The 19,791-nt window shown below is 39.9% G+C and overlaps 1 protein-coding gene across 1 annotated transcript; it reads right to left on the bottom strand.

The window, feature by feature from the left end:
* Window positions 1–3,471: 3,471 nt before the first annotated feature.
* LOC106088071 (WD repeat-containing protein on Y chromosome) lies at window positions 3,472–17,659 on the bottom strand. The gene is made up of 10 exons (XM_059366112.1): window positions 16,994–17,659; window positions 16,609–16,937; window positions 16,351–16,545; window positions 9,862–10,037; window positions 9,273–9,809; window positions 8,717–9,210; window positions 8,462–8,660; window positions 4,889–5,089; window positions 4,046–4,220; window positions 3,472–3,995 (listed from the first exon to the last, which is right to left on the bottom strand). Exons 1-10 carry the CDS (start codon window positions 17,589–17,591, stop codon window positions 3,540–3,542), a joined length of 3,360 nt encoding a protein of 1,119 aa, XP_059222095.1. The 5' UTR covers window positions 17,592–17,659; the 3' UTR covers window positions 3,472–3,539.
* Window positions 17,660–19,791: the final 2,132 nt, after the last annotated feature.

The raw sequence follows: 19,791 nt of genomic DNA, 5'->3' as shown, positions 1-19,791 counted from the left end.
TTTGGAGTTTTTAATTGGTAAACATTGGGTATGGTTCTTGGTGGGTGATATTTAAGTACAAAGATGGAAAATGAAATTGAAATTTTGTCTTTAGAGAAAATTTCATAGAAATTTTGTCTTTAGAGAAAAATTCATAGAAATTTTGTCTTTAGAGAAAATTTCATAGAAATTTTGTCTTTAGAGAAAATTTCATACAAATTTTGTCTTTAGAGAAAATTTCATACCAATTTTGTCTTTAGAGAAAATTTCATAGAAATTTTGTCTTTAGAGAAAATTTCATAGAAATTTTGTCTTTAGAGAAAATTTCATAGAAATTTTGTCTTTAGAGAAAATTTCATAGAAATTTGGTCTTTAGAGAAAATTTCATAGAAATTTTGTCTTTAGAGAAAATTTCATAGATATTTGGTCTTTAGAGAAAATTTCATAGAAATTTTGTCTTTAGAGAAAATTTCATAGATATTTGGTTTTTAGAGAAAATTTCATAGAAATTTTGTCTTTAGAGAAGATTTCATAGAAATTTTGTCTTTAGAGAAAATTTCATAGAAATTTTGTCTTTAGAGAAAATTTCATAGAAATTTTGTCTTTAGAGAAAATTTCATAGAAATTTTGTCTTTAGAGAAAATTTCATAGAAATTTTGTCTTTAGAGAAAATTTCATAGAAATTTTGTCTTTAGAGAAAATTTCATAGAAATTTTGTCTTTAGAGAAAATTTCATAGAAATTTTGTCTTTAGAGAAAATTTCATAGAAATTTTGTCTTTAGAGAAAATTTCATAGAAATTTTGTCTTTAGAGAAAATTTCATAGAAATTTTGTCTTTAGAGAAAATTTCATAGAAATTTTGTCTTTAGAGAAGATTTCATAGAAATTTTGTCTTTAGAGAAAATTTCATAGAAATTTGGTTTTTAGAGAAAATTTCATAGAAATTTTGTCTTTAGAGAAGATTTCATAGAAATTTTGTCTTTAGAGAAAATTTCATAGAAATTTTGTCTTTAGAGAAAATTTCATAGAAATTTGGTTTTTAGAGAAAATTTCATAGAAATTTTGTCTTTAGAGAAGATTTCATAGAAATTTTGTCTTTAGAGAAAATTTCATAGAAATTTTGTCTTTAGAGAAAATTTCATAGAAATTTTGTCTTTAGAGAAAATTTCATAGAAATTTTGTCTTTAGAGAAAATTTCATAGAAATTTTGTCTTAGAGAAAATTTCATTGAGATTTTGTCTTTAGAGAAAATTTCATAGAAATTTTGGCTTTAAAGAAAATTTTAAAGAAATTTTGTCTTTAGAGAAAATTTCATAGAAATTTTGTCTTTAGAGAAAATTTCATAGAAATTTTGTCTTTAGAGAAAATTTCATAGAAATTTTGTCTTTAGAGAAAATTTCATAGAAATTTTGTCTTTAGAGAAAATTTCATAGAAATTTTGTCTTCAGAGAAAATTTCATAGAAATTTTGTCTCCAGAGAAAATTTCATAGATTTGGCATATAACCGATTTGGCTGACATTTTGCGTGAAATGTTTTGTTATGACTTCCAACAACTGTGCTAAGTATGGTTCAAATCGGTCTATAACCAGATATGGCTGCCAAGTAAACCGATCTAGAGGGCGCAATTGTTATCCGACTTATGTGAAATTGTGCGTAAAATGTTTTATTTTATACCGCATCAACTATGCCAAGCATGGTAAAACCGGTTCATAGCCTGATATAGCTCCCATATAAATCGTATTCTCCTGATTATTATCTTTAGTTTCTAGATAGCACAATTCTTATTCGATTTTGATGAAATGTTTTACAAGTGAAATTTTCCCATGACCTTCAACATACGTGCCAAATATGGTTCGAATCGGTCAACACCCTATTACTACTCTCATATAAACCGATCTTCTGATTTTACTTCATGAGACCCTAAAGGGGGCAATTCTTATCCGAATTGACTGAAATTTTACTCAATGACCTCTACTTTAGTCTCCAACATTCAACTCTATTATGGTTCAAATCGGACCATAACTTGATAAAGCTCCAATAGCATTGCTATTCTTATCCATTATCCTTTGCTTGCCTAGAGATACCGGGCAAAGAAGTCGTCAAATGCGATCCATGGTGTATAAGATTCGATCCGGCCGAACTTAGCAGGCTTTGTTATATTTGAGCCGGAATGGCGTGTCGCAGTGCGAAACATTTTTGGGAAGAAGTTTTTACATGGGTTTGATTTTCCAAAATATAATTAAAAGTTTAATTGTTTAGAGCTGAGGTGTTTGCGAGATTATGTGGGAAGTTTTAAGACCTTTTTGGTCCGAGCGCCTCTTGGCAGGCCCCTAAAATTTGTCACCTAGGCATTTCGATAACTTATACGACCTAACACATCTTCAATTGTGGTCCGATATCCCATTCACAGTAACGTGCCGGTCTTGATCATCATGGAAGAAGTACGGCCCAATGACGTCGCCGGCCCAAAAACCGCAGCAAACGTTTTTTTTTTTTTTTTTTTTTTTTTTGCTGCAATGATGACTCTTAGAGTACGTGTGGTTTGCTTTATGACTAATAACGCATATTTTGCCTATTAACGAAGCCATTCAGCCAGAAATGAGTCTCATGGCTGAAGCTCTTTACATTAAGGTCACTGACTCAGAATTTTGGTAGCAAATTTTAACAATTTGGACTCGTTGTTGGATCGTATATCTTTCCATCATGAAATGGGAAATCTTACTGTAGAGAAATGTCAAAAGAGCGACAAAAATATGGCGTCGTTTGCTGTCCTGTAGACCGATACTTTTGTAGCGTCCCTGAAAAAACCCCTTTACATACAGGCAGCTATGGCGTACTCGTGCATTCGGAGAGGCAACTCAAGTTCTCCTACCGTTTCCACAGACATTGATTGGAAGTCATTGACTGGCAGACAGACATAGCTATAACGAATCAGAAGTGATTTTGAGGCTTTTGGTATACATTAAGGTGTGTCTTACTCTTCTCCTTCTTAGCGTTGATAACATACTCCTAAGTTTATAATATACCACAACAGTGGTGTAGGTCTTACACTGTTTTCAGAAACATGTACCAACTTTTTGGAAAGAACTCATTTTAAGAAAGCTCGAGTTACTGAGAAACATACTGACCCTAGCTAAATTGGCAATAAATGCAAATTTTGCCCATGAAAATTCCACTAAGGAACAGGGGCAGACTTCTCACATATCAATGAGTGCAGTCCGATTCAAGTTTTGAGCTCAATGGTAAGGGGCCTCCTTTTTATAGCCGAGACCGAACGGCGTGCCGCAGTACGACACCTCTTTTGAGAGAAGTTTTACATGGCATAGTACGACACACATGTTGCCAGCATTAGGAGGGGAAAACCACCGCAGAAAATGTTTTCAGATGGTCTCGCCAGGTTTCGAACCCAGGCGTTCAGCGTCATGGGCGGACACGCTAACCTCTGCGCTGCAGTGGCCTTCCAAATCGGCTGTTTCCATAATTTTACAACATTTTTTCATTACATTTCTCTTTATTAGGGAAAATTTTATAAAATATAAGAATGTCAAATGCATAGAATTCATTTTTTGGTTTTCTTCCCTTGGCCCTCCGGTTCAACATCTCCACTAAAGAATACCGATCCCCTACCCTTAGAACGTCGACTGGGTTTAATGGAAGTTTTCTCAAGCAAATTATCACCCTTTCCATGCCCTCCATTAGCTCGTTCATAAAAATCCATATAGCTTTCATTAGCTACTCGTTGTAAGGCCGGGGGTGTACAAGGTCTATCTAAATCACCAGCTTCGTGTATTTTTAGTTGACTGAAAACTGGTACATAAGATGTTGTGCCATCCCAATCTATAAACTGTTCAGTGGCACTGCGACCTGGCAGTTGGAAATGCTTGCCCAATATGGGTTCGGGCAATATCTTGCAATGTAAATGAGGAGAGTCCTTATCATCGAAAACTTCACGAACATCTTGAGTAGATTTGCCATACGACAATGTGAAATTGTCCATTTGGTTGCCTGTAAGAACCTTAGGAAAGATTTTTGAGAATGAAAAATTTCAAAAATCCAACCGAATACCTTCATTGTTGTGGTGCTGGCCACTTTCTTTATATCGGGAGGCATACGATATATGGTTTTATCTTCTTCAACTGGCTGAAAGGGCGATAGTGTCATCCAAGGCAAGAGAGTACCCAAGGTACCCAGGTAACGTCCGCCCAAGGACCATAAGCGACAGGAGCAGTCATGGCTGCCTCTAATGAAGAGATTAGATGATTAAAAATGTTTTTAACAATGGCACCCAAAAACTTACGTTATTAAAATTTTCGGTTTGCATATGAAGGCTAGTGTTTTTATACCCTTCAAATGTCCCTTGTAGGAGCTTAGTAGTAAAGGCCATGGTTGGCGCCGAACTGCCCTCTTGGCTCTTGTAAGAAATCTTTCATTTTGCAGAAATATGAATTGTAATCGAAGTAATGGCATGTTAATGGGTACTTTTTCACTTTCTGGGACGCTGCGGGTAAAAGAATTTTTTTTTAAATAAATCAACAGGTTAATTCTTGTGCTTAAATTATTCAATGGAGCCTCGAGAAATCAAGAATTCCGTGCTACTCACAGAATCCTTAACTGTATTACATTTCACGTCCCTTAGTTGGTTCAAGTCTGGTATTGTGACAGCAAAAGTCAGGCAATGATGGAAAATGTTCCAACGTCTCATCATCTTCCCTACATGCCCTAGACACCCTATCACATGCTTCTTCAACTGGCTGAAAGGGCGATAGTGTCATCCAAGGCAAGAGAGTACCCAAGGTACCCAGGTAACGTCCGCCCAAGGACCATAAGCGACAGGAGCAGTCATGGCTGCCTCTAATGAAGAGATTAGATGATTAAAAATGTTTTTAACAATGGCACCCAAAAACTTACGTTATTAAAATTTTCGGTTTGCATATGAAGGCTAGTGTTTTTATACCCTTCAAATGTCCCTTGTAGGAGCTTAGTAGTAAAGGCCATGGTTGGCGCCGAACTGCCCTCTTGGCTCTTGTAAGAAATCTTTCATTTTGCAGAAATATGAATTGTAATCGAAGTAATGGCATGTTAATGGGTACTTTTTCACTTTCTGGGACGCTGCGGGTAAAAGAATTTTTTTTTAAATAAATCAACAGGTTAATTCTTGTGCTTAAATTATTCAATGGAGCCTCGAGAAATCAAGAATTCCGTGCTACTCACAGAATCCTTAACTGTATTACATTTCACGTCCCTTAGTTGGTTCAAGTCTGGTATTGTGACAGCAAAAGTCAGGCAATGATGGAAAATGTTCCAACGTCTCATCATCTTCCCTACATGCCCTAGACACCCTATCACATGCCGCACCTATTCTGTATAAGTGCGCCCGTAGCCCTATGCGCCACAATATAACAACGAAATCCATACGGAACTCATTCTACCCTCTTTTTAGTAATAGCCTGGTGTTCCCATGATCTGGATCTCATCGTAGGATTTTCGTCTTCCTACCGAACGTTACACTGTTCCACACATGTGCGTTCGTCACCCAAGCCTTTAATTCGAACTATTTTGCCCCGAAAAGCTTCGGATCACACCAAGTATAATTATGACTAATTCGTCTGCCCTTGAATACCCCCTACTACACTATGGCGCGACACATAAACAATGCAGATCACGCCATCCTCAGAGAAGGCGTTAATCTTTTTCTTACATTCCAAGACCGTTCGTTACCCCACCGCCGTGGTTGTTATAGCACTAAATGCCATCTAACTGTCTGTAATGATATCTACACTCCACGTCCTCACTTTAACACCAAACCACCTCACAATCCCATGGCAGCCGGTTGTACGCACCCGATTGACCCGATGGAATTCTCAGTGTATGTGTTCGTCCTTGTTTCGTCATGGGAGAGGCACATCCTGTAATGCCTTCTCCGCACGCCTCTAGTCCTTGCCGGGATTGAAAAGAACCCCAGACTATAGTTCTGTTTGTTTTGCCAGAACCGCCTCCATCATCGGTCGGGTACATTCAGGTTTCGTGCGAACATAGACAGCAGTGGTCACAAGCTTAGTCGTCGTCAACGTATGCGTATATTGCCGTACGGCCCTGCAAAAAACAGGCCTTAATTTTTTTTTTTGAAATTTTCGCAGACACTGGTCTCTTATTTTGTTGCTTATGAAAGCATTTCTGAACTGATTTGGAAAGCTAATAAATAAAATCTATTATTATTTTGTCCACTTATTTTGTTTCATCCCACTGTGCGTCACCTGTTTTACTGCCCAGCCAGACCCACTCGACTCAGACCCAGATCCCTATGGATACTCAACAGAATCAAGTAGACGAAAGATGGAACTCCACCAACTGCTACAGCAACAATAACAACCACCTCACTCATTCTGTGATCCATCCAAGTAGCATGAACTTCCAGAGCTCTATCAATTCAACGCTGCACCACTGGCAAAAGTGTCTTGCATTCTACCTCAAGTGTCGTCTAAGTTATGCAGTCTGAAACCTTTTCTCATCCACTCAGGCTATCTTTCGTCTCCTCGAGTATACCTCGATGGTATGACCTGCCTCTAGCTTCTATCCTCTCTCACATCGCTGTAAGTCTCATAGTCGCAATGGCTGCCTTATACTTAATTTGTATGTCTATGGGTCCAGAATTGTCAACAGTGCCCTAGTAGGCGTGGATATCATAGCCCTGCCAATGCCAGGACAACATGTAGTTCTGCCTCAGTAACGATACGGCAGATGCAGCCCTCTTAACTCCCGATTGTGACTAGGAACCACACGACACACGTCACCAGATCTCTCGACCTCGCAATCTACCTCAAGTGTCGTCTAAGTTATACAGTCTGAAACCTTTTCTGATCCACGCAGGCTACCTTTCGTCTCCTCGAGTATACCGCGATGGTATGACCTGCCTCTAGCTTCTACCCTCTCTCCCATCGCCTTAGATCTCATAGCCGCAATGGCTGCCTCATAGTTAATTTGTATGTCTATGGGTCCAGAAATGTCAACAGTGCCCTAGTAGGCGGGTTTCTGATCACCCCGCCAATGGCAAAACAATATGTAGTTCTGGCTCACTAACGATCCAGCAGATGCAGCCGCCTCAAGTCCCGATTGGGACCAGGGGCCATACGACACAAGTCACCTATTTAAATGCCAAGCCCGTCCCACTCGACTCAGACCCAGATCCCTCTGAACGCACCCCATCTTAGTCGCAGATTGCCTGGATCTGGATACTCAACAGAATCAAGCAGACACAAGATAGAACTCAACAACCTGCTACAACAACAATAACAACCACCTCACTCATTCCGTGATCCATCCAATTACCATGAACTTACAGTCCAACACTGACCGCTGGCAAAAGTGCCTCGCATTCTACCTCAAGTGTCGTCTAAAACCTTTTTCTCAACCACTTAGGCTTTCTTTGGTCTTCTAGAATATTCCGCGATGGTATGACCTGCCCCTAGCTTCTATCCTCTCTCACATCGCCTGAAGTTTAATAACCGCAATGGCTGCCTCATACTTGTATGTCTATCCCGCGATGGTATAACCTGCCCCAGTTTTTATCCTCTCTCCCATCGCCTTAAGCCTCATAGCCGCAATGGCTGCCTTATATTTTGTATATCTATGGGTCCAGAAAAGTCAACAGTGCGTTAGTAGGCGTGGTTCTCATAGCCCCGCCAATGCCAAAACAACATTTTCTCTAAACCTGTTTTATTATCCTTCTGTTGCCCTTTTCACCATATCAGTCCACCAAACTACTACGAGAGTTAGTAAAAGTCAAATCACACTCCTGTAAAGTCAGTGGTCTTTCCTTGGATTCAAGCCCCATTTCTACATAATGCCAAACATCCGGATGGCATCTTAGTTTGCTTCTAAATTTTACACCTTAAGCTCAGTTTCTCGTCCAAGATCACTCCAAATTATTTGACTTTGTCGCACATCGAAATCGTTTGATAAGGATTAAAATTCAAACCCCTATGTCTAGCTAGCCTGGTCGTATGACATCTCGAAGTCTCTTCCGGTCCTTAGGCATAGCTGATTGGGATCCCTTAAGGTATAGTCCAAGACTCAACTATCGATGTTGCTGTGAAGCTTCTCTCAATCCATTGCTCTTCCTTACAACAATTAAAAAGTTTAACATTTTTAAGGACCTACATTTCCTCGACACCGTAGCGCAGAGTTTAGTATGTCCGTCTATGACGCTGAACGCCAGGGTTCGAATCCTGGCGAGACCACCTAAAAAAATATTCAGCAGTGGTTTTTCCCTACTAATGCTGGCAACATTTGTGAGGTACTATTCGGAGGTACTATGCCATGTAAAACGCACGCCGTTCGCACTCGACTATAAAAAGGACGCCCCTTATCATTGAGCTTTAACTTGAATCGGAGTGCACTCATCGATATGTAAGAAGTTTCCCCCTGTTCTTTAGTGAAATGTTCATGGGCAAAATTTGAAATTTTAGATTTCTGTAAGCTTACCAAAAATTTTCAATAAGCCAAATTTTGATGTATCCGAATGCGGTGCCCGTGAATAAGAAACGGTTCTCACGATCCGTAGTCATTGCTGAAACACAGTCGCCAGTTTTATGAATGGCATCGAATTGTTTAAGGAAACCCCCACGACGATGATGTGAATAGACTTGAATAATGCCTGAATGAAGAGCAACTAAAACAGTTCCTGCAAAAAATCATAAAAAATATTAGGTCTTTTCAAAAACTGGGAAAATCACCCACCATGTTCTGTAGTCATTGGACGAGTTTGTAGAAACAACACTGCTTGTACGGAAATAGGCAAGCTTTGTTTGCTGGGCATTCTTTCTTCACCGCTTTCTGTCATCATGTTACCTATCCTTCCTTCTTTCAACTCCACTTCACGTATACGTTCGGATACAGACTGACGTACAAAACGTAAGACATTCATATGATAAGACTGGCGACTTTCATCTTCTTCGTCTTGTGGATTATCCTCATCCTCAGGGCGATACTTTATTTTGATAAACAATTCTGGGGTATCTACATTATAGCGACGATATGGTTGGCCCGATTGTAAATTCCAGAATACTAATTCACCCGAACAGGTGGATGTGACCACAGCCTCACCTAATTTAACATCGGCACAGGTAATAACATCTGAATGAAAAATTGGCCATTTTATGGGATCGCTATGTTCACGGCCCTCGACATCATAGAATTCGGTGACTTGTTGATCCCAACCGATGGCAAAAATTCTGAAAGCATTCAATATAAATGACATATCCAAGGGTATCATATTCTTGTTATTCGACAGCACCTGTGCACTATCCATATAACAGCTGTCACTTCATATTCGGGTGTAATGCTCATATTGCGTATACAAACCGCATTATTATAATCCCATATCTTCACAGAACCATCTTGGGCTCCAGTCAAAAGCAATTTCTCAAAGGGATTAAAGCATGCAGCCGTTATAGCTATATCTGTATTTTCTCCATACATTCGTCTGGTGTGGCAATGCTTAATGATAACTTTACGCTGCCCCATCCAAGGGTCCCACACAATAATGTAACTATCTAGGCCACAAGTGACCACATTACGGAAAAGGCGATTGTAAAGTACCACCGATACGGGAGCAGCATGTGTATTGCCATCGGTTATATCCATACGTACGCGTGGATTACATTTGACTATCACCAAATTGCGACCTCCAACCAATAGTACTCTCATATAGGCATGATAGTAGTAGGCCAGGCTTGTCTCACTCGGTATCAGACGCACCAAATCATCGAAAGTTTGCAGCAAAACATATTCCTTTAAGTCCCAGACTTTTATGACTTTGCGAAAGTCCACACTGCAAGAGAAGCGTGTAAACTTCGATATATTTCCTTATGGCAAACATTTACCTAAAGACTTTCTTCTCATCCGGTTGTGCAAATACCATAACAATTCCAGAGTTGTGACCCTCTAGAACACATAAGGGCTTAGCTGGTATATAGATATCCCATAGGCGTACAAAAAAATCTGGACCTCCAGTGATAACCATGTTGTTTTTCTCATCAACGTAGAATGTGGTAACACCCTGAAGAAGCAGGGCAAAAAATTTAATCTAGGTGGATGCTTGAAGGTGAGTCGTTTGACTTTCGTTATCGGTTCAAGTCCGACATTTTGGCTGGCCTCCGCGAAGAGGCTGATTGAAGATTATGAGAATTTGTTGTTGGTTTAACCAGCTTAGACCAATGTGTTTTTATTTCTTGTTTCTATTTCATTCAGAGGGCATGCTTCTACCATTGCACTGCTCACTAATTAGTGAGTGGGTGGAAGCATGTAATCTTTTGGTGGCATAGCAGTCTGACGAGACCTCTGGCAAAGCCTGAAATCACGATCATTGCAGCCCGCCCCTTGATACATTTAACACACCTCAAATGTTGAGACTCTTTAAAGTGTTTTTGTTGTTTTGTTTTGAAATAGAAGCAAGAAATAAAAATACATTGGTCTTAGCTGGTTGAACCAACAACAAAATGAAATTTTGTGACCAAACTATAGAAGCGCAAAGAAAAGATTATGAGAATTGCTAAAAAAAAAAACAACGTTGAGCATAAAACCGCACGCATTCTAAGTGAGAACGAGTCTCGTCTGAATGCCATGAAAGGAGTGAGAATGAGCTGCGGTAACGACGGTATCTCTTCGACTGATTCCTTCTTATTTCTTAGGTCTAAAGATGCATTCAAAGTAAGAGGAAGGTTGTAGTTGTTGTTGTCGTAGCCACATTTTCATGTGAAGGTGGCGATCCTCGTCAAGCTCCTGTGGGTGAGCAAGCTCGTTTCGGTCCATTGGTTATTTAAGGGCGCCAATAACCTGCCATGTCATTTCGAGCATCATAGGCACTCAGTATTTGTACAAAAGACTGAACCGCCCGGCCTCTCACTGAGGAGAGTCTCAGTGAGAGGCGATATCGCTGATTATCCGTGACTGCCGTTACAGCTACTCCGTATAGAGCATTCCATTGTCCACAATCTGTGGACGCTCCCTGTAGCTCGCAGCTAAGCTTCTAGTAACAGTAATGAACACTTCACAGATCGGACCTCAATGTTCCAGCCTGTGTGATGCTCACTGCTATCCTGTGTCGGGGGGGATTGTAGTCATTTCCCCAAGCTGATCTCACTGAGGATGATAAGCGTAGACTATTAACTGTCAACCTGTTACAGCTCATGATTCCACAACGATACTTAGTGGTTGCCATATCGAGAACAGTACCTACAATCACGAAAGGTAAGATAGATAGATAGATAGAGAAAGATAACCGTGCCCAAATCTGGCTCAATATACCGATCTAGCCATAACCGCATCGGTCAATCGTTCTGCCAGGGAGGGGTTAGGCCATGGAATGTTCTTGAGAGCATCCAGCCCATTATTAATTTCGCAATGGACAAGCGGGTCTTACTGCCCGAAATCCTGAAAGGGTTGATAATGTGTTTTAAATTCCGGCAATGGAAAGCCCACTACGCCTTGAATTCAAGGAAGCAGGGTGCTCCAAGTGTGATAAGACGAAGGATACGTTTTCGGCAAATAATACCGTTATCAAGAGGCCAATACTAGACCGTAAGCCAAATGTCTACAATGAGGGTTACATACAGCAGTTCAGATATGTCTACACACCTTTTCATAAATAGCAGTTACGATAACTGACAGTAACGTAGTTAGGATAAAATTTTACCCTAAATATTGTAACTAATTGTAATATTGGGAATTTTGATTTTAGCAACAATAGCTATTTGGTAAAGAAACTTTTTCCGTCAAAAAAATCGTTTTGTTAATTTTGTTTTTTCAGTAGGATATGTAGACTTTTCTGTGCCACTGTACGTGTAGCCATTGTAGTTGAATCGAGAACTTACAAAAGGCTGAATGGCGAGCAGTGGAAACGGATCGAAGGCAAACTATTATTCTCGGTGTCAGATTGCATATGGAATGGCACGACGAAGGTTCATTTTTGCTCCCTGCAAAACGAACGATACACTTGGTTGGTTGAAAGGTGGCGTACTAGGTATCAAATTGTGAAATGGTGCAAAATTAAAACTCATCCCGGATTATGAACTTCCACAAATGACAAGGTTGAAAGTCTTTACAATCTTACCCAGAGATCAGTTACGGGTAAATTAAAAGGGCCCAAAATAGCAAGATATACCCATTCTCAGATTCGGGCTTTTAATGAAGCCAGTAGAAGTGGAGGAAGATTGTTATGGGACAAGTTATAAGGACAAGTTAAGAGTATACAAGAGAGTTAAAAAGGTCTAAAATAGAGGATTATGTCACATTGATTGAGGATTTATCGAGCGTTAAGGATTCTTCTAGACTGCTGAAGCTGATGGCCAAGGACACCCCTCGGTTAGGTTAGATTGAAATGAGGGTGCAGATATTAATCCGGCCCATGCCACTATGGACATGCACCTAAGCAGTAATCGACTGGTTGTGCGCTCTAAATACAAACAAGTAAAAGCGTGCTAAGTTCGGCCGGGCCGAATCTTAGGAAGCCATGGATTCTGATAAAAATGTATACAAAATAAATCTAGTTGAAGGGCATTATTTTATTCTAAATAACAAACTTCTATCACACCACCAAAAATTAAAGCTTCTAGGAACCGAATAAGGATGATCCGGAGACCGGTCTAAATGGGATGATGGACCGGATGTCCAGACGGATTTCCAGGTAGAGAAAGTTATAGTTGATAGTAAAGTGGTAGTTCAGGTGTCTACTATAGAAAAGTGAAAGAGGTTCGCACACATTAATTTTTTACAGATGAATCGAAGGTAGAGAATGGCACCGGAGCTCAGTATTGACGTCACTCTCCGCATGCGCAATGAGTGCGGCATTATCTAAGCGGAGGCCTATGCAATGGCAGATGCAGCCGAGATCGTTTTGGCGGTGGCATACTGTTCGAAGGTATATATATATACAGTGACAGTTAGGTGGCACTGAAGGCTAGCGTTGGTACGGGATCAAGATCCGATGTGTTGGACCGATGTAGAAAAAGTCTACTACGGCTAGAAGAGAGCAATTATTTGTCTCTCCACTGGGTGCCAGGTCACAGGCACTTCGCTGGAAATGAGAAAGCAGATATGCTAGCGAGGCAATGGACGGATCTTGCCAATGGCGTCGGTAACAGACGTTTATTCACCACTATCGGGAATCTTCTATATGCTTGAGGTGCGATACGAAGAGAGATGTTTAAATCGCAGGAATGAGCCTTATGTTGAACGGTTGAAACGTAATGTTTGCAAACCATTGTCCTTCCCAATGTTAAACTTTATGTCGTAGTAGAAATAGAATACTTGAATCTTTCTTCTTTCAGGCGCTAGGGAAGCTAAGAAGGGTAAGTTTAAGGACTTCATGCTGGCGTCTAAATGGTACAAGAAGGAGATGGGTGGTGCGATTTAAGCGAAATTTTGTGTGCTCTCATATAGTACCCTAAAAGTAAAAATTTGGTATCAAAATTTCGGATGGGATACCTAGGGGGGCCGCCCCACCCTAAAACCTACCAAACATATATTTAGACCAATCACGACAATATGGGACTCAAATAAAAGGTATTTAGGATAAGAAAACCTATGTGATATCCAATTGTCGAACCAAGTGTTAGGGGGACCACCCAACCCCAAAAACACCCCCAAATCGGACATATTTACCGACCATGCCAATATGGGACTCAAATACGAATCTAATATCCACGTTTCTGGGGGTCCACCCCTTCCCCAAAAAACCCCCAAAAAAGGACTTATTTACTGCCCATGGGAATATGGGGCTTAAATAAAAGGTATTTGAGTGTAGAATTCGAATCTGATATAAAAATATGGGACCAAGTGTTTGGGAGCCGCCCATTCCCGCAAAGGGCACAAATTTACGACCATGGCAATATGGGGCTAAAATGAAAGGTCTTTGGGAGTAAAGCACGAATCTGATATCAATATTAGGGAAAAGTGTCTATGGGGCCACCCCACCCCAACACCACCCAAATAGGAAGTATGTGCTGACTATTGCAATATGAGGCTCAAATCATAGGGTTTTAAGAGTAGAACACGAATCCGATATATATTTTCAAGCCCAACTCACTGAGTGGCCACGCATCCCCCAAAACACCCCCCAAGCCGGTCATGTTTGCCGACTATGGAAATATGGGGCTCAAATTAAAGGTATTTGGGAGTAGAACAAGTATCTGATATCAACATTGGCGACCAACTGTCTAGGGGATGTCCCACCACCATAACAACCCCCAAATAGGACGAATTTGCTCACCAAGATAATTTGGGTCTTAAAGAGAGTGGAACTAAACATTTATAGTTTTTAGGGCCAATACCCAAAACCGAACATATTTGCTGACTTTTGCAATAAGGAGTTTAAATGAGATAAGAAAACGAATTTGATATCCAATTTTGAGGCCAATGGCAATATGGTGTTCAAATAAATCATATATAGATTTATGACGTTGCTGATATATTTTCCGAGCTTAGTATTTGGGGGACAACCCCAATCCCCAAAACACCCCTAAATCGAGCATATTTGCCGACCATGTCAATGTGGAGCTTAAATGAAAAGTATTGGAGGGTAGAGCAAGAATTGATACCCACTTTCGGGACAAATTTTCTGGGGGTCTACCCCTTTCCCAAAATACCCCACAAACAGCAATTTTTTACTGACCATCGCAATACGGGGCTCAAATAAAGGTATTTGGGAGTAGAATACGAATTTCATATCCAAATGTAGGACCATGTATTTAAGGCATCACCCCTTCCCCAAAACAAACCCCAAAGGGTAAAAATTTTTCAACCATGCCAATATGTGGCTCAAATGAAAGGTTTTGAGATTAGAAAACGAATTTGATAACCTTTTTTGGGGCCATTTGTTTGGGGGACGCCTCATTGTGTAAACTCTCCTAAACCAATGGCAATATGGGGTTTAAATAAATGGCATTTTCAGGGCCAAGTGTCTGGGGGACCACCTCACCCCCAAATCAGATATCATGATAATATCGGACTGAAACATAGTATTTTATGAATGGAGTACATCTTACATCGAAACTTAAATTCGTAGACCAATAAAGGTCATATGGGATTCAGATAAAGGCACTTATATTGTTAAACTGTTAGTCAAGCGATATACTATTGGGTTGCCCAAAAAGTAATTGCGGATTTTTTATATAGTCGGCGATGACAAATTTTTTCACAGCTTGTGACTCTGTAATTGCATTCTTTCTTCTGTCAGTTATCAGCTGTTACTTTTAGCTTGTGCAATAAATGTATATTTGATTAAAGTTCATTCTAAGTTTTATTAAAAATGCATTTACTTTCTTTTAAAAAATCCGCAATTACTTTTTGGGCAACCCAATATTTTCGTAGCATGGTATTTCACTAAAAGCTCTTTAATTGTCGAAAATAAATATTCCAAGGGAACTTTTGTTCCATATAAAGTAAAATAAGGCGCAGCGGAGCGGGTTAATCTACCATATTAACCCATGTCTCTTGTATATATCTTGTTCTGTAGAAGGCGTAATACTTATTTGATGTGGCTGGAATTCTGCACACTGGCATCTACTATGGTCTCCAGCACCCAGGCCAAGTATGGCCTGAATCGGCCCATAATCTTATATGGCTTCAATAGCATAATAATTCTTATCCCTTATCCTTTGTTTGCCCGTAAAGACGAAAACTTGAAAAAATCTGTTCATGGTGAAGGGTTTATAAGATTCGGCCCGACCGAACTTAGCTCGATTTTACTTGTTGGAAAACTTTCTGAAATAACTTGCCAAATCAAATCAGGTGTTGGTGAAATTTTGTTTTTACCATTACCATGTCGTTTGGCAGCGCTATTCAGCATCATTACTACGATTTATGTTGCGGTACAAACATTTTGTTTAGTTTGAGGTATATGCATTCGCCAACATTAGCCGTAGTCATTTTCCATTCACATATAACGCAATCACGCTTGAACTCCATCATGAATAATTCTCGTTTTTAATAAACTCTGAAGAAAATGCTTTTGGTTACTTGTAAATATATTATGGGCTGAGCTATCATTCAAACAAATATCAGTTAGCTGCCATTTTCTAGTTCGTCATATATACCAGTGTGAACTTGAGAACACTTCGGCCAGCTTCCCTGTATTCTACATCGTCATAGAGTCGATCTTGCCTTGTCCATATGTCTCTCCAACCGTCTATCGAAAGCACTTTTGAACGAGTAAAATACTTTTCATCTATGTAGGTTGCTCTCCCGATTTTACTTCTTAAGCCTTCTGGAGGTGCATGTCTTATCCGATTTGGCTGAAATTTTTCTATTTAAAGCACTTTTACAGTGCTTTAACAAAATTTTTCTTAACAAAAACAAAATTTTGTTTCACCTACCGCTTGAATGATAAATTTTGTTCTTTCATCTCCATTGGCCACAATTAAGCCAGGGCAAATATTTCGATATTTCTTGGTGTTAAAATATTCGGCAGCACAAAAAAGCGAATTTAAGCGAAAAGAGAAAAATACTTGCTTAACCAGCTCTGAGTGTATATTCCGATATTCATGGACAATAAACAATGGCATCTTACCCTAAACAGGAAAACAAAAGGAGTGTAAAATTAACTCATAGCTACGTTTCTCTTCTATAATTACCTTTAGTATATCACCCCAAAAGGTTTGAACCAAGGCTGTGCCAGTTTTTGCCTGAAATGGACCCCTCAAATGCGGATTGAATTCTAATATACGAACATTACCACCGAAATCTCCCATAATGAGGCGAGAATTCGTCTTGCCATTGGCATAAAAACTGTAGGACATACAACAAACGGGAAAGGGCATAATACGTATGACAATGCGTAGAGTAAATGTGGGTCCTGCAGTATCATGGAAACGTAATTCTCTTTCCGTGGAGGCAGTGCATACCACGCTAACATCTGACAAAGCCTGAATGGCTAGAATGCAGGTACTCATCTTCAAATGGACTAAAAGGGGCACTAGTGTATACCAATTTTAGATTTTTCATTGTTTTTGTACTCACCACTTTCCGATGTGCCACTACGAAAGGACTTTAAATGTGGCAACCAGAAACGTATTTGTCCTTCCTTACTTCCGGTTATCCATACACCCATGTTTTCTGGCGTATCACTCACCGATAAGTTAGCTATTCTACGTTGCCGTTCTTCTGCCTCTTCATCAATCTCCTCGCCATCTGCATTGTCCTCATTTTGGTCGTCTTCATCCACAATCAAATCGGATTCGGTTTTCATTAGACTTATGCAACACACTGGCGATCTATGCTCTGACTTTTTGACTATGGGTGCTGAAGATATGGGCAATACTAATGCCTCCTTCTGGCTGGAGGGATCATCGTCTTGAAAACGAAATGCCAAATACGATATGAATTCACTCCAATTACATTTGAAGTCGCGATTTTCATTGATTTTACAAAAAAGACGATTGTATTCTGTTTCGCTAAAATGAATATCAAGATTTTCAAATTCCTCACGCAATTCAGCATAGCTTAACTTTTTTCTCTCCAGAAAACGCGAATGCAGCCTTTCGATTTCTGATTCGGTCAACCAATCATGTAAGCGTTCCGTTTGTTCCAGATCGTCAGTGAGTTCAAGCGCATCCATTGTTAGGAATAATTTTCTGAATCAATAAAGTTATCGTGCATATTATTATAACTATTTTTTTTTTTGGTTGAAGACAATTCCAGCGAACACTTTTCCCCTTTGAAATTTTATTTGAATGCATAAAAACAGGTACTACTATTACACCGGTATTCTTCTTCTTTTTTTCTCTCTTTAATTGACGAACCCTTTTCCCCTTTAAAATTTTATTTGAATGCATAAAAAACAGGTACTACTATTACACCGGTATTCTTCTTCTTTGTTTTCTTTCTTTAATTGGCTATGAAAAAACATTTGTTTCATCAGACGAACGTAGAATAGCGTTCCAATCGCCTCGATCTTCTGCGCTCATTCTAAAATCTCTGACACCAAGTTTCGAGGTGTCTCCCACCACTTGATCTTTCCATCGGGCTTTTGGTCTTCCCGGTTTGCGTGTACCACATTGTTTGCCTTCAAAAGACTTCCTTGCTGGAGCTTCTACATCCATTCAGACAACATGACCCAGCCAACGTAGCCGTTGTATTTTGATACCCGTAACTATGTTTTCGCCTTCATACAGCCTATATTCTCCATTAACGCATACTGGTCCATATATTTTTCGAAGAATCTTTCTCTCAAATACTCCAAGCACTGCCTCATCTGTCTTTACAAGTATCCATGCCTCAGAACCATATAACAACACGGATAGTATCAGTGTCTTCTATAGTGTAAGATTCGTCTGTAGAGAGGTGGCATTGTTTCTAAACTGCTTACTTAATCCAAAGTAGCATCTGCTTGCCAGTATTATTTTTCGCTTCACCTCAAAACTGGTGTCATTCGTTTCGGTTACTGCGGTCCCGAGCTAGATAAAGTTACTGACTATCCCAAAATTGTGGTTCCCCACTTACTCCAGTTTCTTTATCTGCTCGGTTGTACAAGGCGTCTTGGGAGTTGAAACCATCCATTCCGTCTTATCTCCATTTACTGCCAGACCCATTTTGACTGACTGACTCTCTTTCGATTCTTTCAAAGGCTGCAGTTGTAGTTACTTCCGGTGAACGACCTATGATGTCGATGTCGTCGCGTAGGCGAGTAGCATGTGCTCCCTTGTGATTAGTGTGCCATATCTATTCACATCTGCATCTCGTATAATCTTCTCCAGCAGGATATTAAAGAGATCACACGTTAGGCTGTCTTCTTGTCTGAAACCTCGTTTGGTATTGAATGATTCGGAGAGATTCTTTCCTATTCATACTGAGGAAAGCATATCAGTAAGTATCATCCTGCAGAGTCCTATTAATTTTGCAGGGATTCCAAACTCAGTGTGAATATCTGGTCCAAGATGGATTTGCCAGGTCTAAAGCTCCATTGATAAAGCCCAACTTTCTCTTTGACTTTAGGTTTTAATTTGTCACACAGTACACTCGAGAGTATCTTGTATACGATGGGGAGGAGACTTATTCCTCTGTAGTTGGCACATTCCGACTTGTCTCACTTCTTGTGTACGGGACATGGTATGTTGAGGTTCCAATCATAGGGTATGCGTTCTTCTAGCCAGATTGTGTAGAGAAGCTGATCCATACGCCTTATCAGCGTCTTAAATAGTTCAGCGGGCAACCCGTCGGCTCCTGCTACCTTGTTGTTCTATAGTCGGGTCACTGCTACTTGGACCTCATTCTGACTAGGAGGTAAACATTCTATACCATCATCATTGATTGGTTCTGCGGTATCCTCTTCGCCGCCAACGTCGGACACTGGCAAACGTTCTTTCCATATCCTCAGCTAGCTATCTGTGTCTGTTATCAGATTTCCTTCTTTATCTCTGCAGGAGGATGTGCCTGCACCAAAGCCATCGGTTTGATGTTTAATTCTTTGGTAAAATTTCCGGACTTCATTCTGACTCCTGTGAAGGCCACCGTAGCGCAGAGGTTAGCATGTCCTCCTATGACGCCGAACGCCTGGGTTCGAATCCTGGCTAGAACATCAGAAAAAATTTTCAACGGTGGTTTACCCCTCCTAATGCTGGCATCATTTGTGAGGTACTATGCCATGTAAAATTTCTCTCCAAAGAGGTGTCGGCTATAAAAAGTAGACCCTTATTATTGAGCTTAAACTTGCATCGGACTGCACTCATTGATATGTGAGAATTTTTGCCCCTGTTCCTTAGTGGAATGTTCATGGACAAAATTTGCTATTGTATTTTGCATTTTGCCTCATCTCAATT

The sequence above is a fragment of the Stomoxys calcitrans genome, chromosome 3 (assembly GCF_963082655.1).
Source record: "Stomoxys calcitrans chromosome 3, idStoCalc2.1, whole genome shotgun sequence".
Lineage (NCBI taxonomy): Eukaryota > Metazoa > Arthropoda > Insecta > Diptera > Muscidae > Stomoxys > Stomoxys calcitrans.
Note: the sequence above shows the minus strand (reverse complement) of the source record. Positions and strands in the feature narration are given on the sequence as shown.

Excerpts from the sequence above, each read along its gene's own strand:
- LOC106088071 (XM_059366112.1), bottom strand. The coding sequence starts at position 17,591 with ATGGATGCGCTTGAACTCACTGACGATCTGGAACAAACGGAACGCTTA. Across the intron at positions 16,546-16,608 it reads TTTGGGGTGATATACTAAAG|GGTAAGATGCCATTGTTTAT; the intron begins GTAATTATAGAA and ends TTTCCTGTTTAG. Across the intron at positions 9,810-9,861 it reads GATGAGAAGAAAGTCTTTAG|TGTGGACTTTCGCAAAGTCA; the intron begins GTAAATGTTTGC and ends CTTCTCTTGCAG.